This window comes from Sorex araneus, chromosome 3, assembly GCF_027595985.1.
Source record: "Sorex araneus isolate mSorAra2 chromosome 3, mSorAra2.pri, whole genome shotgun sequence".
Taxonomy (NCBI): domain Eukaryota; kingdom Metazoa; phylum Chordata; class Mammalia; order Eulipotyphla; family Soricidae; genus Sorex; species Sorex araneus.
The window spans coordinates 146,017,402-146,037,085 of NC_073304.1; the positions used below are offsets into that span (position 1 = coordinate 146,017,402).

General features: G+C 48.1%; 1 protein-coding gene and 1 long non-coding RNA gene across 3 annotated transcripts; one reads left to right on the plus strand and one right to left on the minus strand.

Annotated features, from left to right (window-relative positions):
• Positions 1–1,194: 1,194 nt before the first annotated feature.
• On the minus strand, positions 1,195–11,811 carry TRIM45 (tripartite motif containing 45). Of its 2 annotated transcripts, XM_055131521.1 has the most exons (7): positions 11,589–11,811; positions 10,658–10,829; positions 8,389–9,122; positions 7,139–7,268; positions 6,191–6,311; positions 2,594–2,720; positions 1,195–1,856 (listed from the first exon to the last, which is right to left on the minus strand). In XM_055131521.1, exons 1-7 carry the CDS (start codon positions 11,644–11,646, stop codon positions 1,708–1,710), a joined length of 1,491 nt encoding a protein of 496 aa, XP_054987496.1. In that variant the 5' UTR covers positions 11,647–11,811; the 3' UTR covers positions 1,195–1,707. The 2 variants fall into 2 exon arrangements, with proteins under 2 accessions (XP_054987496.1, XP_054987495.1); XM_055131520.1 differs by lacking the exon at positions 11,589–11,811 and having other exon boundaries at positions 10,658–11,559.
• LOC129403413 (uncharacterized) lies at positions 11,633–17,998 on the plus strand. Its single transcript, XR_008629207.1, has 3 exons — positions 11,633–11,712; positions 12,805–12,925; positions 17,880–17,998. It is a non-coding gene; the product is annotated as an uncharacterized LOC129403413 (long non-coding RNA).
• The last annotated feature ends 1,686 nt before the right edge of the window (positions 17,999–19,684 follow it).

The window sequence follows — 19,684 nt, forward strand, 5'->3', positions numbered from 1 at the left end:
TGCTTAGGGGGCCATGTGGTACCAGGAAGCAAAACCAGGGCCTCCACATGCAAGACTGTGCTCTCCTGCTGAACCATATCCTTAGCCATGACCTGACCTATTCCGGATGATAGAAAGGGAGACTAGAAACAGAATAGTTGACTCCAGGCCAGGAATCTTGGTGTTCAAAGTGAGAAGATAGCAGTGGAAGTTGAGAGGGTGCTCAGTAGATGAATCTGGAAACTAGGTAGGTATGCCTGGTGCCTCTCCAGCATTTGACTGGCCCACTAGATGCTACCGCACTCTGCCCCCATACCCATGGCAAGAAGATTGTCTCCAGGACTTTACTGAAGTTCCTTTGGGCAACACACTCACTCCTGGGTGACAATCACAGATATAAATGCAGCAATAATGAGCCTACATGAGCCACCTGATGCCAAGCCCAGGGACTAACTGAGGTAAAGAGGAGCAGAGAGCTGACAGCTTGGGCATTGTGGGGCCATGGGCATCTTCAGGATTGGTTAGTTCACTATAGGACTGAAAGGCATCTTTCCAGAAAAGGATGAAATTACGGTGAATATCTTCGTTTTTTTCAGCTACACCATAGCCTGTCTTTAATTGAATTAAGGAGGAAATGCATCCTGTTAAGGTCCTAACAATTAATGAATTCACTTACCTTTTTTTTTTTGGTTTTGGTTTTTGGGCCACACTTATAGTTCTCAGGGCTTCCTCCTAACTCTACAATCAGGAATTACTCCTGACGGGGTGTAGGGGACCATTTGGGATGCCATGATTGAACCCAGGTAAGCTGCATGCAAGGCAAGTGCCTACCCACTCCACCCCTCACCTGCTTCTTAACACGGATTTTATTTTATTTTGTTTTGGGGCCACACTCAATAGTGCTCAGGGCTATATCCTGGCTCTGTGCTCAGGGATCACTCCTGGCAGGCTCAGGTGACTATATGGGTTGCTGGAGATCAAACCCAGGCTTAGCCCTTGCAAGGCAAGCCCCCTGCCTACTATACTATCACTTTGTCCCTTTAATGCAGATTTTAATACTAGTGTTTCCTCTCCCAAGATTTCAAATACTCATCACTAGGCAGTCACATTCTAGGAATGGAGGCTTCTGGTCATTTCCTCAGTTTATAAGCAAAAATGAAGTCTGATTTCTACAAAGCAAAGAAGGCAGGGGGTTGAGGGTGAAGGTCTCGAGGCATCCTGTCATGAAATGAATTTATGAGACTCTATTTCAACACCATCACTCTATCACTTGCATGTCCTGAACCAAACTCTAGTTGTAAAGTGTACTAGGAAAAATAAAGTGGATATGGTGAAAGGATATCTTTATTCTCTGGAGGTAAATAACTCAACATGTAGCTCAGGGAAGGGGAAAAATAAAAGTTGTACATCACAAAGGAAGAAGGTAAACTACTCCCATGAACTCTAAGTTCCAATAGCACAGGTACCTCCATTTCTGTAGCAAACTGAACGGAGCCTTCCTTGGTACATTCAGAACTTTCCAGTCTACTAAGAGAAATGCAGCCAAGCTCACTGCTTAACCATCCCCACGAACAATCTCTAACTCATAAGAGCAGCACCTGAATTCGGCAGGGTAGAAGGCACTTGGTTTTTAATTCTCTCTGTTCTTCAGAATTTATCAAGGTCTGGAATCCTTTGATAGGTGGGCATCATACTGGTTCACACACTGACTACAAACCCAGGTCGGGGTCAGAGGGCCACGGTTCTCAGCAGACTTCTTGACAGATTCTGCCCATCTGTCCACGTGCACTCTGCCTTCTCATTAAACTTCCCACAGCAGGACCAGTGGGGACGGCCTGGGTGGCCTCTGTGTCCATGACCACAACCTAGGTACCCACCTGCATGGTGGGAAGAGGAGAAGGGAAAAGAACCATTAGAGGGAAGAGCAGCAGTGAGCATGGAAACCAAAGCTCCCGAGCAACATCTGCGCTCCAGGCTGAGACAGCTCGTAAGAGCCCAGTGAGGAGAAACAAATGCACCGATGCCCGTGGGCTGTCCGGGCCAATGCCAGCCTGCAGTAAAGATGGGCGGCATTCTGCAAAGACTTATATTGATTCGGCTAATTCAAGGGCATGACTGCAATAAAAGAGAAAAGGTAGTGTGCTAGAAAGAAGAAATACAGTAATTTTTAAAAAAGTGATTTAGGACTTTTGCCTGAACTGATCCACCCCCACCTCCACCCGCAAGGAAAGAGCCAGATCTGGTTCAATGGATTCATCCTTCAGCCCCACCTGAGCCCCATCCTTCCTTGTTTGGAGTCTAAGGTCTTAAAAGGAAGAGGATGGACTGACATGTTTTATGCAGCTCGGGCTGCTGGGAAGGTCCAGACAGAAGTCAAGCATGTCCCAGGAGAGCCAAGGGCTCTGAGGACTGGTGAACTGCATCAAAGCTGGAAGAATCAGAACTTAAAAGTCTGTTATTTTAATTTCCAGAATGACATGAAGCACAGCTTTCAGAGCCACAGTCTATTTCAGAACAGAGCCTTATCTCGCATGCCAAGCCCCGTGGCTGTGTGGTGGCTGGCGACAGCTGGGAGAGGGATGTCACCGGCGACAGGCCGAGAGACGGGCATTACCTGGCATGGTGCCCCCGCAGGCACAGCGGGCAGTCTTCTGGCCGCCACTGGAGCAGAAGGAGCAGCAATGGAAGACTCCGGGGTGTGTGCGCTGCCTCTTCCTCACGTTTACCGTGAATGGTGAACCCTGTGGGGTTCACACAGAGAGCAGAGCACAGCAGGCAAGCAGTCAGTCTTAATGGGCCCTGCCCCCTGGGCCTTGTGCAGAGTGGGAGCAGAGACCACCAGGGAGTGCACCAGGACCCTATCCATCTGTGCCTGCCTCCTCCTGTCAGTCTCAGGAGCCACAGACACAGGCCACTGAAACTCTGTGGCCCAGACTCCTCTCTCCACCTGTCACATGAGTTAGCCCCAGTAGGATAACATAGCCTCAGGTAGTTTAGGTTTATTGGGTTGTTCCCATCACAGTGCTCCCTTTCCTCTGTGTTTATTTGTAACTTCTTTCTTTGTGCTCTGTTGACTTGTAAATATTGTTTTTCTCTTCTCCTTAAGTCCTCTGCATAGTTTATTCAGAGCCATGTTCTTTTGTATGGACACAGGAAGACAGTAGCAAATGCTATGCTTTTGTAACCTGGGAGTCATTTGACTCTACATGATAGTTTCCTCCTGGGCATCTGTTCTCTCAACCTAAGCCTCAGCTGCCCTTACTTCCTGGCACCCCCAAAAGCAGGGTCCATCTGTGGTTATGTGCTACCCTGGCATCGAGATGGGCCTCGCCAAGGTGCCTAATGCTTAACTACAAGTTAAGAACTTGGTCATGGACAAATGCTGTCATGATCCATAAAGTAATAACTAGATTTGGACCCTGCTAGGGTTAGGAATACTTAATATGGCCTGAATGCTATAGTCTGAGTCTGTGGCAAGATGTTCCCAGGAGAGCTGCCCTACAAGCCTCAATGTACCTCTTACTGTGTCCATACAAAAATAACTAGTCCTAAGATGTAGATGGAGTTTTTGGACTGAGGAAAAGAGAAAAACACCTTAAGAGGTACTTTGCCTGTGGGCTTTGGAATACCTCTAGGTGGTGTTTCCTTTGAACCTGGTGGGCCCTCAGGAAGGGCTTTCTTATGTTCACTTTGCTACCAGACTGTGTGTAGCCCAGAGGGCAAGGTGGAGAGAGACAAGTCGGGGGAGAGACTAGAGAAGAGAGGGAGAATCCAGAGAACTGGGATGGAGGAATGAGGGGCTAGAAGAGACAGGAGGAGACGAGAATGAGGGTCAGTGTGAGACTGGAATGAGGAGTTCAGAGAGACTGGAACAGACATGTGGAATAAACAGCAACTGATCAATCAACTGGCTTGGCTCTCGTTTCCTCTTCCATCTGCCCCATGGCCTGGGCCGCCCCGGCTGGGTGAGTGGCCTGGGACTGATCTCCTGAACTTCAGGCAGCCACTGGGGCTCTCCCCTGACAGCCCCCTCGCAGATGTTATTTATAAGCCCCTTTCCTCCTGTGTTCCAGATGTATCTGTTACCCATCCCACAGTTCTCTGACAGAGATCTGTGGAAGGGAGAAAGGCTAAGAAAGTGGGGTTCAAAGCTCTCATGTTAATAACTCTTCCTCTTGTCCCCTTTAAGGACAAGAGGTCAGAGTGATAGGGGGTCAGAGTGGTAGTAGATCAGGTAGGGTGCTTCCCTCGCATGCAGCCCATCCAGGTTCAATTTCCAACACCACATGTTGTCCCCCAAACGCTAGGAATAATTCCTGAATGCAGAGCCAGCAGTAAACCCCAAGCAAACCAGGTTTGGCCCCAAAATAAAAATATCAAAGCATGTTTTTTTTTTTTTTTTTTTGCTTTTTGGGTCACACCCAGCTATGCTCAGGGGTAACTCCTGGCTTTGCACTCAGGAATTACTCCTGGCGGTGCTTGGGGGACCATATGGGATGCCAGGGATCGAACCCGGGTCGGCTGCGTGCAAGGCAAACGCCCTACCCACTGTGCTATCGCTCCGGCCCCCAAAGCATGTTTTTAAAAGTATATCTTCCAACTTTTAATGTCTATTCTACATTAAGCAAGAAGTATTCGTATGTTGCCATGTGAGATCATGGTTGGCAAAAGCAAAAATGAGAGTCTAGCAACTTCCTTTCCCATGCTAACCCTCCCTTTCTTTATAAAAAATTTATGATCTATTTTAAAAGTCCCCTGAAGTTCAAATAAAGGGGTTTGAGTTCTGCCTTTGCTATACAGGTATTCTGTATTTCAGCAAGTTTTATTTCTCAGACTCACTCGATGATCGTGATGCCTGAATATTCGGAGGAAAAGTGAAATAATGTGCCAAACCCAAGTAAGTCATTCTGGCCTCCTGTCATGGGCAGAGACAGTGCATGCAGAATAAGAGCTTTCTGGGTGCACAGGACATAGCCTAACATGTGAAGCCACATGCCTTTGTTTTTTTTAAGGGGTCCTCCAGAGTCATGCCTCAGGGCCCGGAGGCCACTCCCAATAATTCTGAGCCCAGCTGTACTCACTAAAGGGTCAGTGCTCAGGCCTGTGCCAGATGATGCAGTGTGGGGGGAGCCCCTGGGCCATGGATGATGGAGAAGGGGGGAAAGTATGTGGCACCTGGGCTCATGCTCGTCCCGGCACAGGCAGTATGCTCTCGGCCTCTAAACTATCACCCTGGCACCTCAGTGGTTTTTTTCATCGTCTTATTCAGTGTTGCTCTCTGGGGCAAACAACAGAATGTGGGCAGATTCTGGAAGACATGCAGAGTGTTACTTAATTGAAAAAACATCCATGTTCTCTAAACCAGAAGTGATGCACTTGATTGAGGAAGTGGCATAGTACCCATGGAAAAGGCGGAGCATAGAGGTAAACCCAGTAGAGAATCTGGGCAGATGTTTGAGCAGATAGATGACAACTAGTTAGTGGAAAGGAGAGGGCATAAGGGCATGAGTCTGCCAGGAGTGTACTGTAAGTACACAGCAGCCAATATGGACAAAGCTGGCAAACTTTCTTTTCTAAAGGTTTTGGCTGGATTTGGGCCACATCCAGCAACACTCAGGACATTACTGGCTCTGTACTTGGGGATCACTCCTGGCAGTGCTCAGGGGACCATATGCAGTACTGGTGAGTGAACCAGGGTTGGCTGCATGCAAGGCAAGCACCGTAAACCCTGTACTACCTCTTAGCCCCAGAGTGATTTTTTAAATTTGTTTTGTGTTTGGGTCACACCCAGCGATGCTCAGAGGTTACTCCTGGTGGGCTTGGGAAGCCATTTGGGACAACAGGCTTGAACCCAGGTCAGCCTTGTGCAAGGCAAGCGCCCTCCTCACTCTAATAACTCTCCAGCCTCAGCGTGGATTTCTTCAGCGTGGATACTTGTAGATTGCCTCCTGCGCTCAAGGCATGTTTTCTGAGCTAAAAATCCCAGCTAACTGGGAGAGTCATAAAGATGAGCAGGATTGCCAAGTGGGGGAGGAGTAGAAGGTTCTTTTGAGTCACCAGCATCCTCCATTGAGCATTAAGAGTAGCAGCATCTGCTAAAGTGTAGTAGGAAAGAAAAAAGTATTTATCCTCGACAGCTGATCATCGAAGAACGTCTCCACATCTTGAGACAACAGAACCTGGGGCGAGGGCAGGGAGCAGGTGCACTCACCTGCACGTGCTGGTCTTTGACCCGGACCAGCACAGTATATAAGCCGGCCTCCTTGGGGATGTAGGAAATGTAGTATGTCCCGTCCTTTTTATCTTGGACCATTGTTCTGACTGGACTGGAGCTAAGAGTCCAAAAACAAAAGAAAAGTTTATTCACTCTCAAAAGTCTGTTTCAGTTGTCCATCATTTTAGGAGCTAAATTCTATACCATTAAATTTACTGTCAATCATAAATGTCCCCCAAGCAAAACTGAAATCAATTTTGCAACAGAAGGTGAGCGTTGCAACTGCCAAAAGAATCTGTTGCATGGCTAGATTCCTTGAAACTGTGGCGGCATTCCCTCCACTCCACTGTGCCCTCCTGCTCTTTGGGTCCCTCCCACGCCTCTAATTCCAGAGACACATACATCTGTTCCCGGTGCAGCTGCACAGTAAAACACGGCTACACTTTACAAAGGGCAGTGTCAGTCCAATACAGATTATTTTCAGTCTGTTCAAAGCTGGTATGAAGAATCAAATTCGAGGGGTACCTGAACACAGGCATAAAAAGCCATTCAAGGAAAACCAGCTGTTCACATCAGTTTTTTTTTCCATTTGTGTGGTTGGGGCCACACCATCTGTGCTCAGGGGGCCCTACACAGTGTGTAAAGCAAGCACTTAAACATTGTGAGGGGCTGGAGGGATAGCACAGCGGGTAGGGTGTTTGCCTTGCACGCGGCCAACCCGGGTTCGATTGCCAGCATCCCATATGGTCCCCCAGCACCTCCAGGAGTAATTCCTGAGTGCAGAGCCAGGAGTAACCCCTATGCACCACCGGTGTAACCCAAAAAGAAAAAAAAATTGTCATGATTAGTGGCATCAAGGGAGGTGGGGTAACTACTGCAGTGAGACCTCCACTACTGCCAGCCCCGTCAATTCCCATTGTCCCCCTCTGGTTGTGAAATACAAACCTTTCTATCTTATCCCTAGGGACTACTGTGACTTGAACGTTGTCTCCACCCCTGCCCATGCTTTCACCTGCCGTATCCTTACAAAGCAGTGTGAAAGAGGCTGGCTGCTTCTCCCTGGCTCTGTGGAGATCTGCAAAAGAGAAACAGTCAGCCTTCATCCTAAAGGCTACCTGCGCAGCTGCATCCCATGGCAGGTCCACGCGCCCTTGTTTCCTTCAGACGGAATGGCTGTGTGTCCTGTAGACTGTGATCACTAGCTCTCTTTTCTCCTCCTGTCTCGTCTCCAGGGCAGAGCTGTGGAATCCCTTCTGGGAAGTCTGGTTCTCTTTCAGCCTGGAGCTGCTCCTGGATCACACGGGATCCTGGACCTTAACTTAAGCCCTTAAGAAGCTTTGAAAAGACTCAGGATTGACTTCAGTTTGCTGTGACAAAGGCTGGCATTCACAAATCACCTTCTCTGCACTATATGGCCTGGTGGAATAGGCAGGGGATACTGTTGACCAGCATGAACACTTCTTAGGGGTTGGTGTTAGGAAAACATACAGCAGCTATAGGCATGAGTCCAACAGTCAGATAAATCAGGTTTCCTAACCTCAGGAACTGCTATCAAACCTATGAGACTTCTGAAGGGTCTAAGAGTCTCCTAGAATTATATGCCCAAGTTAATGGGTGTTTCTCAGGGAGAGACCATTCTCAGAGGGATCTATGACCTCAAAGGGGTTCATGATCTTTGTCAGGATGACTCCTAGAGTTGATCTTCCAGTTGGGACAGATCTTTGAAATGTATGTTTGAATGATGTGCTCCTTTTAGAAACAGAACACTGGTCAGTAGAAATCACTTTTTCCCTGCTGAGTGAAATTCCAAGCACAAGTATCTCTTTAAGGTCAATGACATGGGCTCACTCCTCTGAAAGTCATTTCAAATCGTGTACCATGCTTTGTGCCCTGAAGTCTATGTTGTTGGTAGTTCCTAGTCTTATCAACTAGAAAATGGTCTCATATCACCTCCATACTGGACAGTAGTTGTTAGCACCTTGACCTAACAAACAGAAAATGGAAAGGACCAGGGAGAGGTTATTGTTGGTTATATTTATTCTCACTCCCGCCCCCCCCCCCATGCCCTCGCAATCAGTCAGTCAGAAGGGAGTTCCTCTAGCTGAGCTCACCCTAGCAGGAATAACAACACATGCTCAAACCCCATGTCCTAGCCCCCACCCCCCTCCTCCTGGAAGCAGCCCAAGCCTTCCTACCTTCTCCTATAATGACACACTTGGCTGGATCGACCTCCCTGGTATTGATGATCCCGTACATCTCATACCCATGACACTGGCCAGCTTTCTCCTCCGGAAAGAAGCAGATCTTATCGTTCACTCCAGGATGTGCACTATATTCAATCTGGTTCAGTTTTGTGAGCCGCTCAACCACCACCCCCTTGGTGATGAGGATCTCTAGGTCGGAGCCACTGGCCAGCAGGTGCTCGGTAAACTCCACACCTGTCCGCATATCTGCCAGCAGCTGCTCCAGCTGTGCCTTCTGTAGCTGCAGGGAGTTTTCCTTCTGGCTGCGAATGTCTTCCAGCTGCTTCAGCAGCCTGTCCCGGTGCTCCCCGATGGCTTTGATGTAGCCCTCGGAAAATGCCCGGATATCAGCTGCCACGGCCTCCACTCGCTCCTGTAGGGCACTACTGGACCCTTTGATCTGTGCCAGTGCTTCCTCCAGGGCTTCCACGTGGGGGTGGGTGCCCTTAAGGAGGTCCCGCACTGACTCCCCGTGCTTGTGGATGACGTTGCTGGTGAAGTCGTAGGGGTGTTCCCGGTGCTCATCCACCACACAGTCCCGGCACACGGGCCTGTCGCAAAGTTCACAGAACAGCTTCAGCTCCTCCGCAGGGTGAGAAGGACACAGAATGGGCCTCCCCACCCGGCTGTCGCCTTTCAAGTCTTTTAGATCTACCATGGTATGGTGAGTCGTCTTCTTCTGCCGCCTAGAGGTAAGCAGAGTCAGAACATGCCATCACGGAAGGGTCCAACTCAGGGCCGGTGTGGCCAGTTGAAGACTATGGGCTCTAAAGTCGAATCTGAGTGCAGTTCCTTGCTTGAACCTCCCACTAACCACATGGTCCTCTGACCCCAGGGGGATGATGCCTACTGCCTAGTGACTACTGCAGAGAAGTTGCTAGTCGACTAGGGTTCTCTGGCTTGGGACATGGCCTTGGGAGAGGTTACAACATGAAAGACAATGACCTGCTACCTCCTAGGACCTTCTCCAGAATTCACTGGCCACGTTTAAAAAAGACCCATAGTCAATTCCTACAAGCAAGGAAAAGGAGAGAGGTAGGGGGAAACCAGTATCAAGAGACAGAAACTCTTCCACCGGACACAGCAATAAACCCCAGGTAATTAAAAAGCAGTTTAAAAGCTGTCCTATAAGATTTTGTAAAGTGTTTCTGTTTGACCAATGTTGACATCATCCATAGCAACAAACTACTAATGTTTCTTAAGCATGATCAGAGTGAAAGCAATGGTCAGTAGGTACAAAGCTCTCTGGATCCCTCTTTTCTGTACACCTCAAGTCTCCAGGAAAGTATGTTACTGAAGCTGTCTGAACATGTATGCCCTTTCTGGCATCAAGGCAATAACTGCAGAGAAGATAGGGTCAGCTGTTTAGTCTGAGGAATTATCACACAACTGTAAGCTAAATATAGAAATACTAAAGACTTTGAATGTGTTCTGTTAAGAGGCCAGGAAACAAATGCAAGGTAGAACTTAAAAAAAAAATATTTAGTTTGAGAACCTTGGCTATTTTATATGCTGATGTCCTGGGATGGGAGGGAGGGTTGACAAGGGAACAGAGTGATTCATGTGGCAGACCAGCTCTTATCAGTTACAACAATCTGTATCTCGGTGAGCACTGGCCAGTCTACACTGTGCTCAGGAGCCCTGTACAAGGCCTGCAGCATGGAGTGGCAGGCAGCACAATACAATCCCAAGGCCTGCACTTTAATCTAGTGCCTTCTATGATACACTTACCAACTTGGCAAGGGACCAGATACATCATAAAGTAATCCTGAGTTTATCTCCTCAAACAAAAACAGGGATGAAAGCATGCCTCCTCTGGCGGAGAGTTGCAAGGATCCAATGAGACAGGGTCAGGGGTCCTGCAATTACCATTCTCCTGTTTCCCCAGCACCCAGGACAGTTAGTTATTCACTATGCAAGAGGCTGGGAGAGCCTTAGGAATCTATGACCATGCTTGGACACTGGAAACGCAGCCCTTTGGGGAGGGATTTACAAATCTCCAAGAGCATTATTGTTATCACATGGCAGACTGCTTTTTTTGACCTTCCATGGCCATTTGACAAAGCTTTCCTTTCCATCTGCTCACTCGGGGAAGATGTCTGTCTTGACCACCTCTTTGTACTCGGCTCCTAAGTAACATCCCCTTTGACGGGGGAGGGGGGTGTAGGGTGGCGGTTGGGGGCAGTGGGGTTCATCAATTCATCCTTATTGTCATTGTTACCTATGTGCCTGGCTGCAGAAGTGGCAGAGATTGGCTTTGCAGGTATAACATCTCTTCTCCACCTCCCTGTCGCTGCACAGGTCACACACCAGGCCCTGGCCTTCCCCACGCAGACTCTCCAGCATCGCATCATTCACGGCCAAGTGGTCTATGGTCAAAGCCTTCACGCCACCTGTGGGCAGGTCCACCTGTGCATCACATACCGGGCAGAGGATGCCGACGTGCCGCTGCGACAGACCTAGCGGCCTGAGCTCCTGGGAGACAGACCCCTCCGAGACCCAACCGGAGTCTCCCCCTCGGACGTCCACTACGGAGAAAGGTTCCAGCTGCTCCAGACACTGGGTGCAAACGGTGTGCAAGCAAGGCAAGAGCCTCGGGGCTTTGAAAAGGCGCATGCACCGAGGGCAGCGGGTCTTGCCCGCGTCTGCCACCGTGGTCCTACCAGGCACTCTGCCCACGAGGACCAGCGGCGGATCCCGTGACTCGGACATTCTTCCCCCGGGGTGCCCCGCAGCAGAAAGGGCACCTGGACCCACGCAAAGGGCACGTCTCCACCACGCGAGCCCCCGAGACCACCGGGCAAAGGGAGGAAGGGAACGCCCGTGCCGAACCGGCTATGCGGGGCTCAGGAGGGTTCTCGCTGCCCGCGCCCTCCCAGACCCGACACGCCCACCCTCCCGAGCCCCCCAATCCTCCGGCCCCGAGCGCTGGCGGCCGAGCCCGGGCCAGTCTCCTCCGCCGACAGAGGCCCCAGCACGTCCCGGCGCCCCGGCAGCCTCCCGCCGGCTCGCGCCGAGCGCCCCAGCCCCCGTGTGCCGAGTGGGGGGGCCGCTCGATGCCTCTCGACCCAGGCAGGCGGCGAAGGAGGACGCGCTGGGCCGCCGGACAGGCGGGAGGAGGGGCCGGCGCTCGCCGGGAGGGCGGGCCTCACCCTTCGGAGTGACACTGCCGGGGTCCAATCGGCTTTGGGGGTTCCACAGCTTCGCCATTCCGGCCGGCGAAGAGGGGAAGGCATCCGGAGGCGGGGCTGCTGGGAGACGCGGCCTCGGGGGCAGGTAAGCAGCAAGACAGTGTGCGGCATAGTGTGCCTAGCGTCACCATTTTACGGGGACGGTCTCTCTGTTGCTGTGACCGCGAGCGGCCAGAGGACCACTGAAAAATCCGCGGGAGAGACACCCCAGAGACTGCCCACCTGAGCCCTCGGATTGGCCCCAACGCCTCGGGCCGGGCATTCCCCTTGGTGGACGGCCCTGTCAGTCAGCTCCGGAACTCCGCCTCGCCCGGGGGTTCCTGGGAGTTGTAGGACTGGCGGGTCCCGCGTGACGGAAGTCACCTGGCCGGGCCGCGCCCTCCCTCGGGCGGGTGTACGACTGCCGCTTACCCCGTTGCGTCTGTAGTTTATTTTAGTTCTGCTATCCCTCAGGCCCAGAGTGCCCTTGCCAAGAGTTCCAGCGCCTAAACCGGGCAGTTTTAGTTGGGTCGGGCCCATCCCTTTCCAGTCTGATCCAGAGACCCTTGAACCCAGGACCACGGAAGTGAGCCCTTGAGCTCCTGATTCTTTGGCACTGACCAGCCCTTGTCTCCCCATCTGGGCCAATGTAAAGATGACCAAAGGAATTGGTGTCGGTCCCGGAATCCTATGCTCATCCATGAGGGAAACAGCTCTGCCTGGTCTCTGGCTTGGTCATTTCAGTGGTGGGACAGTGGGGGATGTATAAGAGGAGGAAGTCGTGGGCTTGCAAACTAACTGGGGACGTGAGCTCATCTGGCTCCTGTTAGCTTGCTTATTTTTGGACTCCGCCTTTTACTGTCTTTCCTAGGACTCTCCAGATTGTACCGTAGGCAGGTTTTAGAATACCTGGGTTTTCCGACCTGTATCCCCAAGCTTCTGTAGGGACCCGAAGAGCAGGAGGGCACAGTGGAGTGGAGAGAATGCCGCCACATTTTCAAGGAATCTAGCCATGCAACAGATTCTTTTGGCAGTTGCAACGCTCACCTTCTGTTGCAAAATTGATTTCAGTTTTGCTTGGGAGACATTTATGATTGACAGTAAATTTAATGGTATAGAATTTAGCTCCTAAAATGATGGACAACTGAAACAGACTTTTGAGAGTGAATAAACTGTTCTTTTGTTTTTGGACTCTTAGCTCCAGTCCAGTCAGAACAATGGTCCAAGATAAAAAGGACGGGACATACTACATTTCCTACATCCCCAAGGAGGCCGGCTTATATACTGTGCTGGTCCGGGTCAAAGACCAGCACGTGCAGGTGAGTGCACCTGCTCCCTGCCCTCGCCCCAGTTCTGTTGTCTCAAGATGTGGAGACGTTCTTCGATGATCAGCTGTCGAGGATAAATACTTTTTTCTTTCCTACTACACTTTAGCAGATGCTGCTACTCTTAATGCTCAATGGAGGATGCTGGTGACTCAAAAGAACCTTCTATTCCCAATATTTATCAAGCTGTCTAGGATGCCTGTATGTCACTCTGACTGTAGTCAGGACCTTCTCTCTTGGGTGTGGGACTCATTGATATCCTCCCATTTATCCATTTCTTCTCCGTAGACATAATTCATACAACCTACATTTTAAGAAGGGAGGAGGGATAACGAAAAGCAAAAGTTGAACATATAAAAATATTTTCATATTTCACAAAATGCAAATAGCAATTTTCAAAACATAACATGAATGAGTCACACACTTTTTAAAAAATGGCACGGACTTTCCAAAGCTCCTCATGTCTACAGAAAGGTCTTAAAATAGTCCTTACTTAGTTTGCTTTAGTTTAGCTTCTTGTGCTTCTTGATACCTACTCATACTCAGAATCTGTTTTTTCCACTGCAAGGCGCTAGAGTAAGCCACAAAACTGTGCATACTTGGGTCTCTGTATATTCTTGCTCAGAACATAATATCTTATTCATGCTCTATCACATTTTCCCATGATGTTATAGACGTCTCTTGTTTAAGAAGTAGTTTATAATTTACATATACATTATCTCATTTCATCTCCCACTCCCCCTCCCTGGGGATCATAGAGAAGCAGCCAGGGTCATCCCCTGACATGTGATGGTGCTAGAGATTAAGCCTAGTAATTTTTTTGGGGGGGAGGGGTGGCAGGCACCTGAAGCCACTAAGCAGTCTTTCAGGTTTTTCATTTAATCTTCTAATGATGTAGGCAGGTAGATAGGGAAAGACCCTTGGCAATGAAAATTGAGATTTAACTGAGTCTCTGGGAAGGAGACTTGAGACTTGCAGATTCAAGAAAACAAAAGCGGACCCTGAGGATAATCGACCCCTCTCCAAAAGTTCCCCAAAGAAGGTCATCACCACTCCCAACCTCCCTGGTAACCTTAGCAACGAACTTTTACCTGGAAAGAAGCCCCACGTGGGGGCAGGTTGAAGAAACCCTATAAAAGACACCTTGAACAAAGGAAGGGCGCACATATGCTGCCTGAGCCCATGTGCTGCTTGTGCCCATGTGGCTGAGCACATGTGGTGCCCGAGCACATGTGTCGCCCACATCTTCCCCCTTGAGATGTGTACTTTCATGCTTTCGTGTCCAGTGCTAGGATGTGTGTAGAGCTCTCTCCATCCTCGGAGGAGCCTGCGTTCTTTCTTGAGCGTGTTACTCCTGCTGTTTTTTTCTTTTCCACTTATCCCTTCCTCCTTCCCTAAAACCCTCTAAAATAAAACCTGTTATTTCACTGCTTGTCTACTCCTGAAATTCTTTTCCGCAAGCGAGACAAGAACCCAGTAACCCTGGGTCCCGGGTGTTAGAGGCGGTTGGAGAGAAAGTGACCGTCTTTCTCCTCCCTGCTTCACGTAAGTCACCCGTGGGACCCACCGACATCACTAACACTTCAGCGAGTGAACTGTACTATGGAAGTCGATTGGTGACCCAATAAGTGCAGCGACAGAGCACTTATATTACATGTGCAAAGCTCTGGGTCCCACTCCCAACACCACATGCCACCCAGTCCCTCACTGTGGTTGTTGCCTTGGTGGCCTCTGAGCATTGTCAGGAGTGACTTCCCCCATTCCAAATAAAGGAGAAAAAGAGTATACAGTATTGGATTCAGTGTACTTAGTTCTCAGCATCTTGCTTGGCACAGAGTAGATCCATAGTTACTCAGAAATTTAAGAGAGGGGTTGGGGAGAAAGTCTGATAGTCCAGTGTCTGAAACCTAAGATTCTACCCCTTTTACTTTTTCAGTTTTGTAAGCATAGAATTATACACTGATCAGGCAACCTTTAATGTACTGAGAAAAGCAAGACTACACATAGAGTGCCCTCACTTTGCACCGAAAAGGCTGCAATTTGGGGCCTGGGGATAAGTCGGTGGTAGACTTCAATCCTTGGCACTGCCCTACAGACTGCAACAATCCCAACAGATCTGTTTGGCATCTCCCATACCAAAACCACACGTGACTCAGGGTGAGTCCTATAGCTAAAATGTGTGTGAGCACGGCAACTAGGTGTGTAAACACTGAATGTAGTTTATGTGGGCCCTGGTCACCCCCAAAACAAGTGGAAAAAATAATCTGAGGATTCATCATAGCTCTTTTTTCGTCTCTTCTGACTACCTTTCTTCTTATCAAGGTTAACTACTAAAAACCTCATTTGTTCTTTATTTTTTTAATTTTTATTATTATTATTTTTATTTTTTAATAAGTTTTGTTTTTTATTGAATCACCATGTGGAAAGTTACAAAGTTCTCAGGTTTATGTCTCAGTTATACAATACTCAAACACCCATCCCTTCACCCGTGCCCATATTCTACCACCAAAGACCCCAGTATACCTCCCAACCCCCGCCCCCATCCCTGCCTGCTTAGTTGATAAATTTCACTTCATTTTCACTTTACCTTGATTACATTCCATATTTCAACACAACATTCAGTATTGTTGGAGTTTTCCCCCAAGAAAGACAGCCCTACTGCCAATGCAGCATTTGATAATTAGTTTTCCATTGCTGAGACTGGAAAGATATGAAGTCCCGTTGTTTCAAGTACATAGAATTTCACCCCCTCCTTCCCGTGCCACCAAGTTTGTGCCTGCTTAATGAATAGTCCTCATATTATGGCTGACACCACGCCGCCCGATGAGAAAAAAGGATATTTCCAGTCCTGGCTGGTGTGGGGCTATGGCTTAGTTCAGTCTAGAGACATGGTTGCAAGTAGTTTCTGGAACCGGAAGTAGTCTAGTTAGGCTCCGGATTCTGGTTGATCAGCAGCATCGTGGCCACACAAAAGTGTGGCCACCCGGGTCGAGTCTCGGCGGAGCATGCGCTGGTATTGGCCCGAGACTTCCCAAGCGTCCCGCTGTTCGAAGTATATAGTTTTTTTTTCCCCCTCCCATTCCCGCGCCTCTAAGTTTGTGCTTGCTTAATAGACTTCATAATATGGTGGACACCACACTGCGTTTCTCCCAGAAAAGGGAAAAGAACGGAGAAAGAAGGATATTTCCTCACCTCGGCCGGCATGGGGCTTTGGCTTAGTTCACAGTCTAAAGAAATAGCTGCTACTTTGATTACCTTCAATATTTCAACAAAAAACTCAGTACTATTGTTTGGAGTTCCCCCCCACAGTAAGACCTGCTAAAAAGGAACCTATTCACGTTGCTGACAATCAAGAGATATAGGTCGCGTGGCTGCTGTTTTGGATTTCTATATGAAGTCCAGGGAAAATTCTTTTGGTAATTGCATCACTGCGATCTTTTACTTCCCTTTTGTGGTGCTCACATGATGGAGGAGCCTGGAGAGAAGAACCGTGCCCCGCTGGCGGCGCATGGGCCAGTAGCTCTGATCACACAGTTTGGAGGCATTTTGGGGGCGCTGCTCGTGTCCAAAGTAGTTCAGTTGCCTCCAGGGTTGAGCTCGCGCAGCGGCTAAAAGGAGCGTACCCACATGGCGCTGTGCTTAAATATCGGCACAGGGCGGATCCAGAAGTCCCGCCCCCTCGACTTTCCCGGGCTTCCCATGGGTTCCTGCATACTCTAAAAACCGGCAGTTGCCTCGCTGCATTCAATAAAGAGTTGAGAGAGAAAAGACCATACCCCGCTGGCGGCGCATGGGCCAGTAGCACTGATCACACAGTTTGGAGGCATTTTGGGGGCGCTGCTTGTGTCCAAAGTAGTTCAGTTGCCTCTGGGGTCAAGCTCGCGTGGCGGCAAAAAGGCTCATTTGTTCTTTAGCTCAACTTTTCCTGCCCCCTCAAAATTGTGCAGTGCCAGGCCTGAGTGATAATGTAGCAGGTAAGGTGCTTGCCTTTCATGCGGCCAACGTGGGTTTGATCCCCGGCACAACATATGGCCCCTGAACTTGCTTGGAGTAGTTCCCTCACCACAGAGCCAGGAGTAACTCCTGAGCACTTCAAGGTATGACTCCCAAACAAAAACAAAATGTGGGGTTGAAATGATAGTAGTGAGTAGGATGTTTGCTTTGCACATGGCGGACCCAGGTTCAGTCCCTGTCCCCATGTGGTCCCTGAGCTTGTTGTAATTCCCCAACTACAGAGCCAGGAGCAACCCCTAAGCATCATATCACTGGTGTGACCCCTAAGCATATCACTGGTGTGACCCAAAAACTGAAAAAAAAAAAGTGCAGTGCTGAGATTTTCAGTTAGTTCTGTACTATCCTGGGGCTTTGTTTTATTTTGGTTTTGTGGAGAGCTATGATTAAATCCTGAAGAGGCAGGTAAATCCTCCTTTTACAAGGCTGCCTTTCAACTTACTATCCTTTGTTACTTTCTCTGCTACATCTCTCAGAAGTAGTTTCACTCTGCCTTCAACACCATGTGGTCATTGTCACCATCATCTCCCATAGTTTTTCTCCCTCAAATAAACTAAGTTTGATTTCTTTCCTATTGTACCTTTTCTCAGGTAGATCATAAGTGACCACTCACTGCTCTTTTCTCCATATAAACATTTTCCACCTTTCACCATTAGTGCAGACATCTAATCTTCGTTATAACAGTATTCTAGGAATTATTTTTCCAGGGCCACAGTTCCAGAACTGATCTCACCCAAGTTTTGGACACCACCATAAATTATAAACCTGCACCCAAATCCCAGATGGGTTTCTGTCACCATTAACACCACGTACCTTCCATTTAAATTCACTAACCTACTCGGAATGTTCCAGTTTTATTCTTCTAAGGATATCATCCTATTCTCCTTTTCTCCTTCTTGAAACATGATCATGCTACTTTTTCTCTTTCCATATCCAGGAAAGTGCCAGTTTTTCTCCAACCCCACTGCCAACACAGACCACCTAGAATTGGAGGAGGCTACTTGACTGTTATCGCCTTCAGCTGCAAGTATTTGCATTTGTCTCTGTCTCCATTTTTTCCCAGCCAATCCTGTAGAGTTTTTCCAAATGAATTATAAAATGTAATCTAAATCTGTTTTCATTCCCAATGTTTCAGTATCTTACTATCTCCGTAGGATAAAATCTGCATGCTGTAATAGAATCATAAAATTGCCTCCTAATTTTCCCTAAGCACTACCAAACATGCTTCTTGATCTTTGCCAATTTTGTCTGAGAAAATTTCCCACCTTTAATATCCAAGTCTGCCTTTCCTTCTATTTCAGACTTCCTTCATACTCCCTTCTTTTCCCTATCCTTTATAGACCCAAGATTTATGACCTAACAGTTCTTTAATCTATATTTTTTACTCTTTAGTTTATGATAATTTTCTTTTGGGTGTGTGTTTGGGCCATACCCGACAGTGCTCTGGGCTTACTCCTGGCTACGTAGTCAGGGATCACTCCTGGCAGGGCTCAGGGGACTCTATGTGGTGCTGGAGACTGAACCCGGGTCAGCTGTGTGCAAAGCAAATTCCTACCCACTGTACTTTTGTTCTTGTCCCAGTTTGTGCTAAACTATAATACTGCTTTTGCTAATGATGTATATGCAAACATGTATGTACATATACTATAAATATATTCATAGATTTGTAACATACAGACATATTCTTGTCTCTTTTTTTATGATGAAAACACTTTTTTCTACCAACCTCATAGACAGTAACTACTAATTATAGAGGAAACAGGGAACGATGATTATATCAAACAATGGAGAGCAGAGAACACAACAGGCAACCAGGAATTCTGTGGATTGTGTAGACCAGAAGTGATGGTGAGATGATCAGAGAGGACTAGTTAAGGATTCCCTATTCTGATAATTAGCTTAATTGTTTCATGCACACAACTGGTTCATTTCTTTGAGAATTGTAGGAAGCAAATAGATATAGCAAAGCACAAAAGTCAGGGATTGGTAAAAGTCTAGACCCTAAAGTTTCTCAAAGCCTCGTCTTATTTTTGCAGCCCAAGCCAAATACCAAAGATAAGGTGGCCAGGAAGGGAGAAGGACCCATAGGAAATCGAGCTGTTCTAGATTTGGCTTTACCTCTACTGAAACATCAGTCAAATGAGAGAGATGGATGGTGAAGGGTTGAGAAAACACTTTTTTGGCAACTCACCAGCAGGAAGATGGAAGTTCAAAGCAATCATTTTGTCTTCATTTTCACAAGCAATATTATAGGAATAGAAAACATGGAACTACTTTTTTTAAGAAGGATGGGCTACAAACTGGTAGGTGCCAAGGTAATAAAGTCACTCTGGTGATCTTCTGAGGCATCCTTTTTATTCACTATCTTATCCTTTGAGAAAAGATAGGGGGCACATTTCCCACATTTTGATCTCTGTGGGTTCTGTATAATCTTCTGGTTTTTAAGACTGAATTCAACTCTTAATGTCTTGATTTGGCTTCAGTGCTAGACTGGAGAGCACACCTGATCAGAACCACCAGACACTGAGTGAAGATAATGGGAAACAGAGACCTGTGTCAGGCTGACTTCTCGCCATTACACCTGTCTCCATCATTCATCCTTTCTTGATGCAAAGGAAAGAAGCAACCTTTCCCATAAGGCTTGTGTGTTGAAGGCTTCATATGTCTCCTCCTGCTCTTCTGTTTCATTCTCTCTTTTCTGGTGGATCTCCACTTATTCCTGTGTTTCACTCTCTCCTTCTA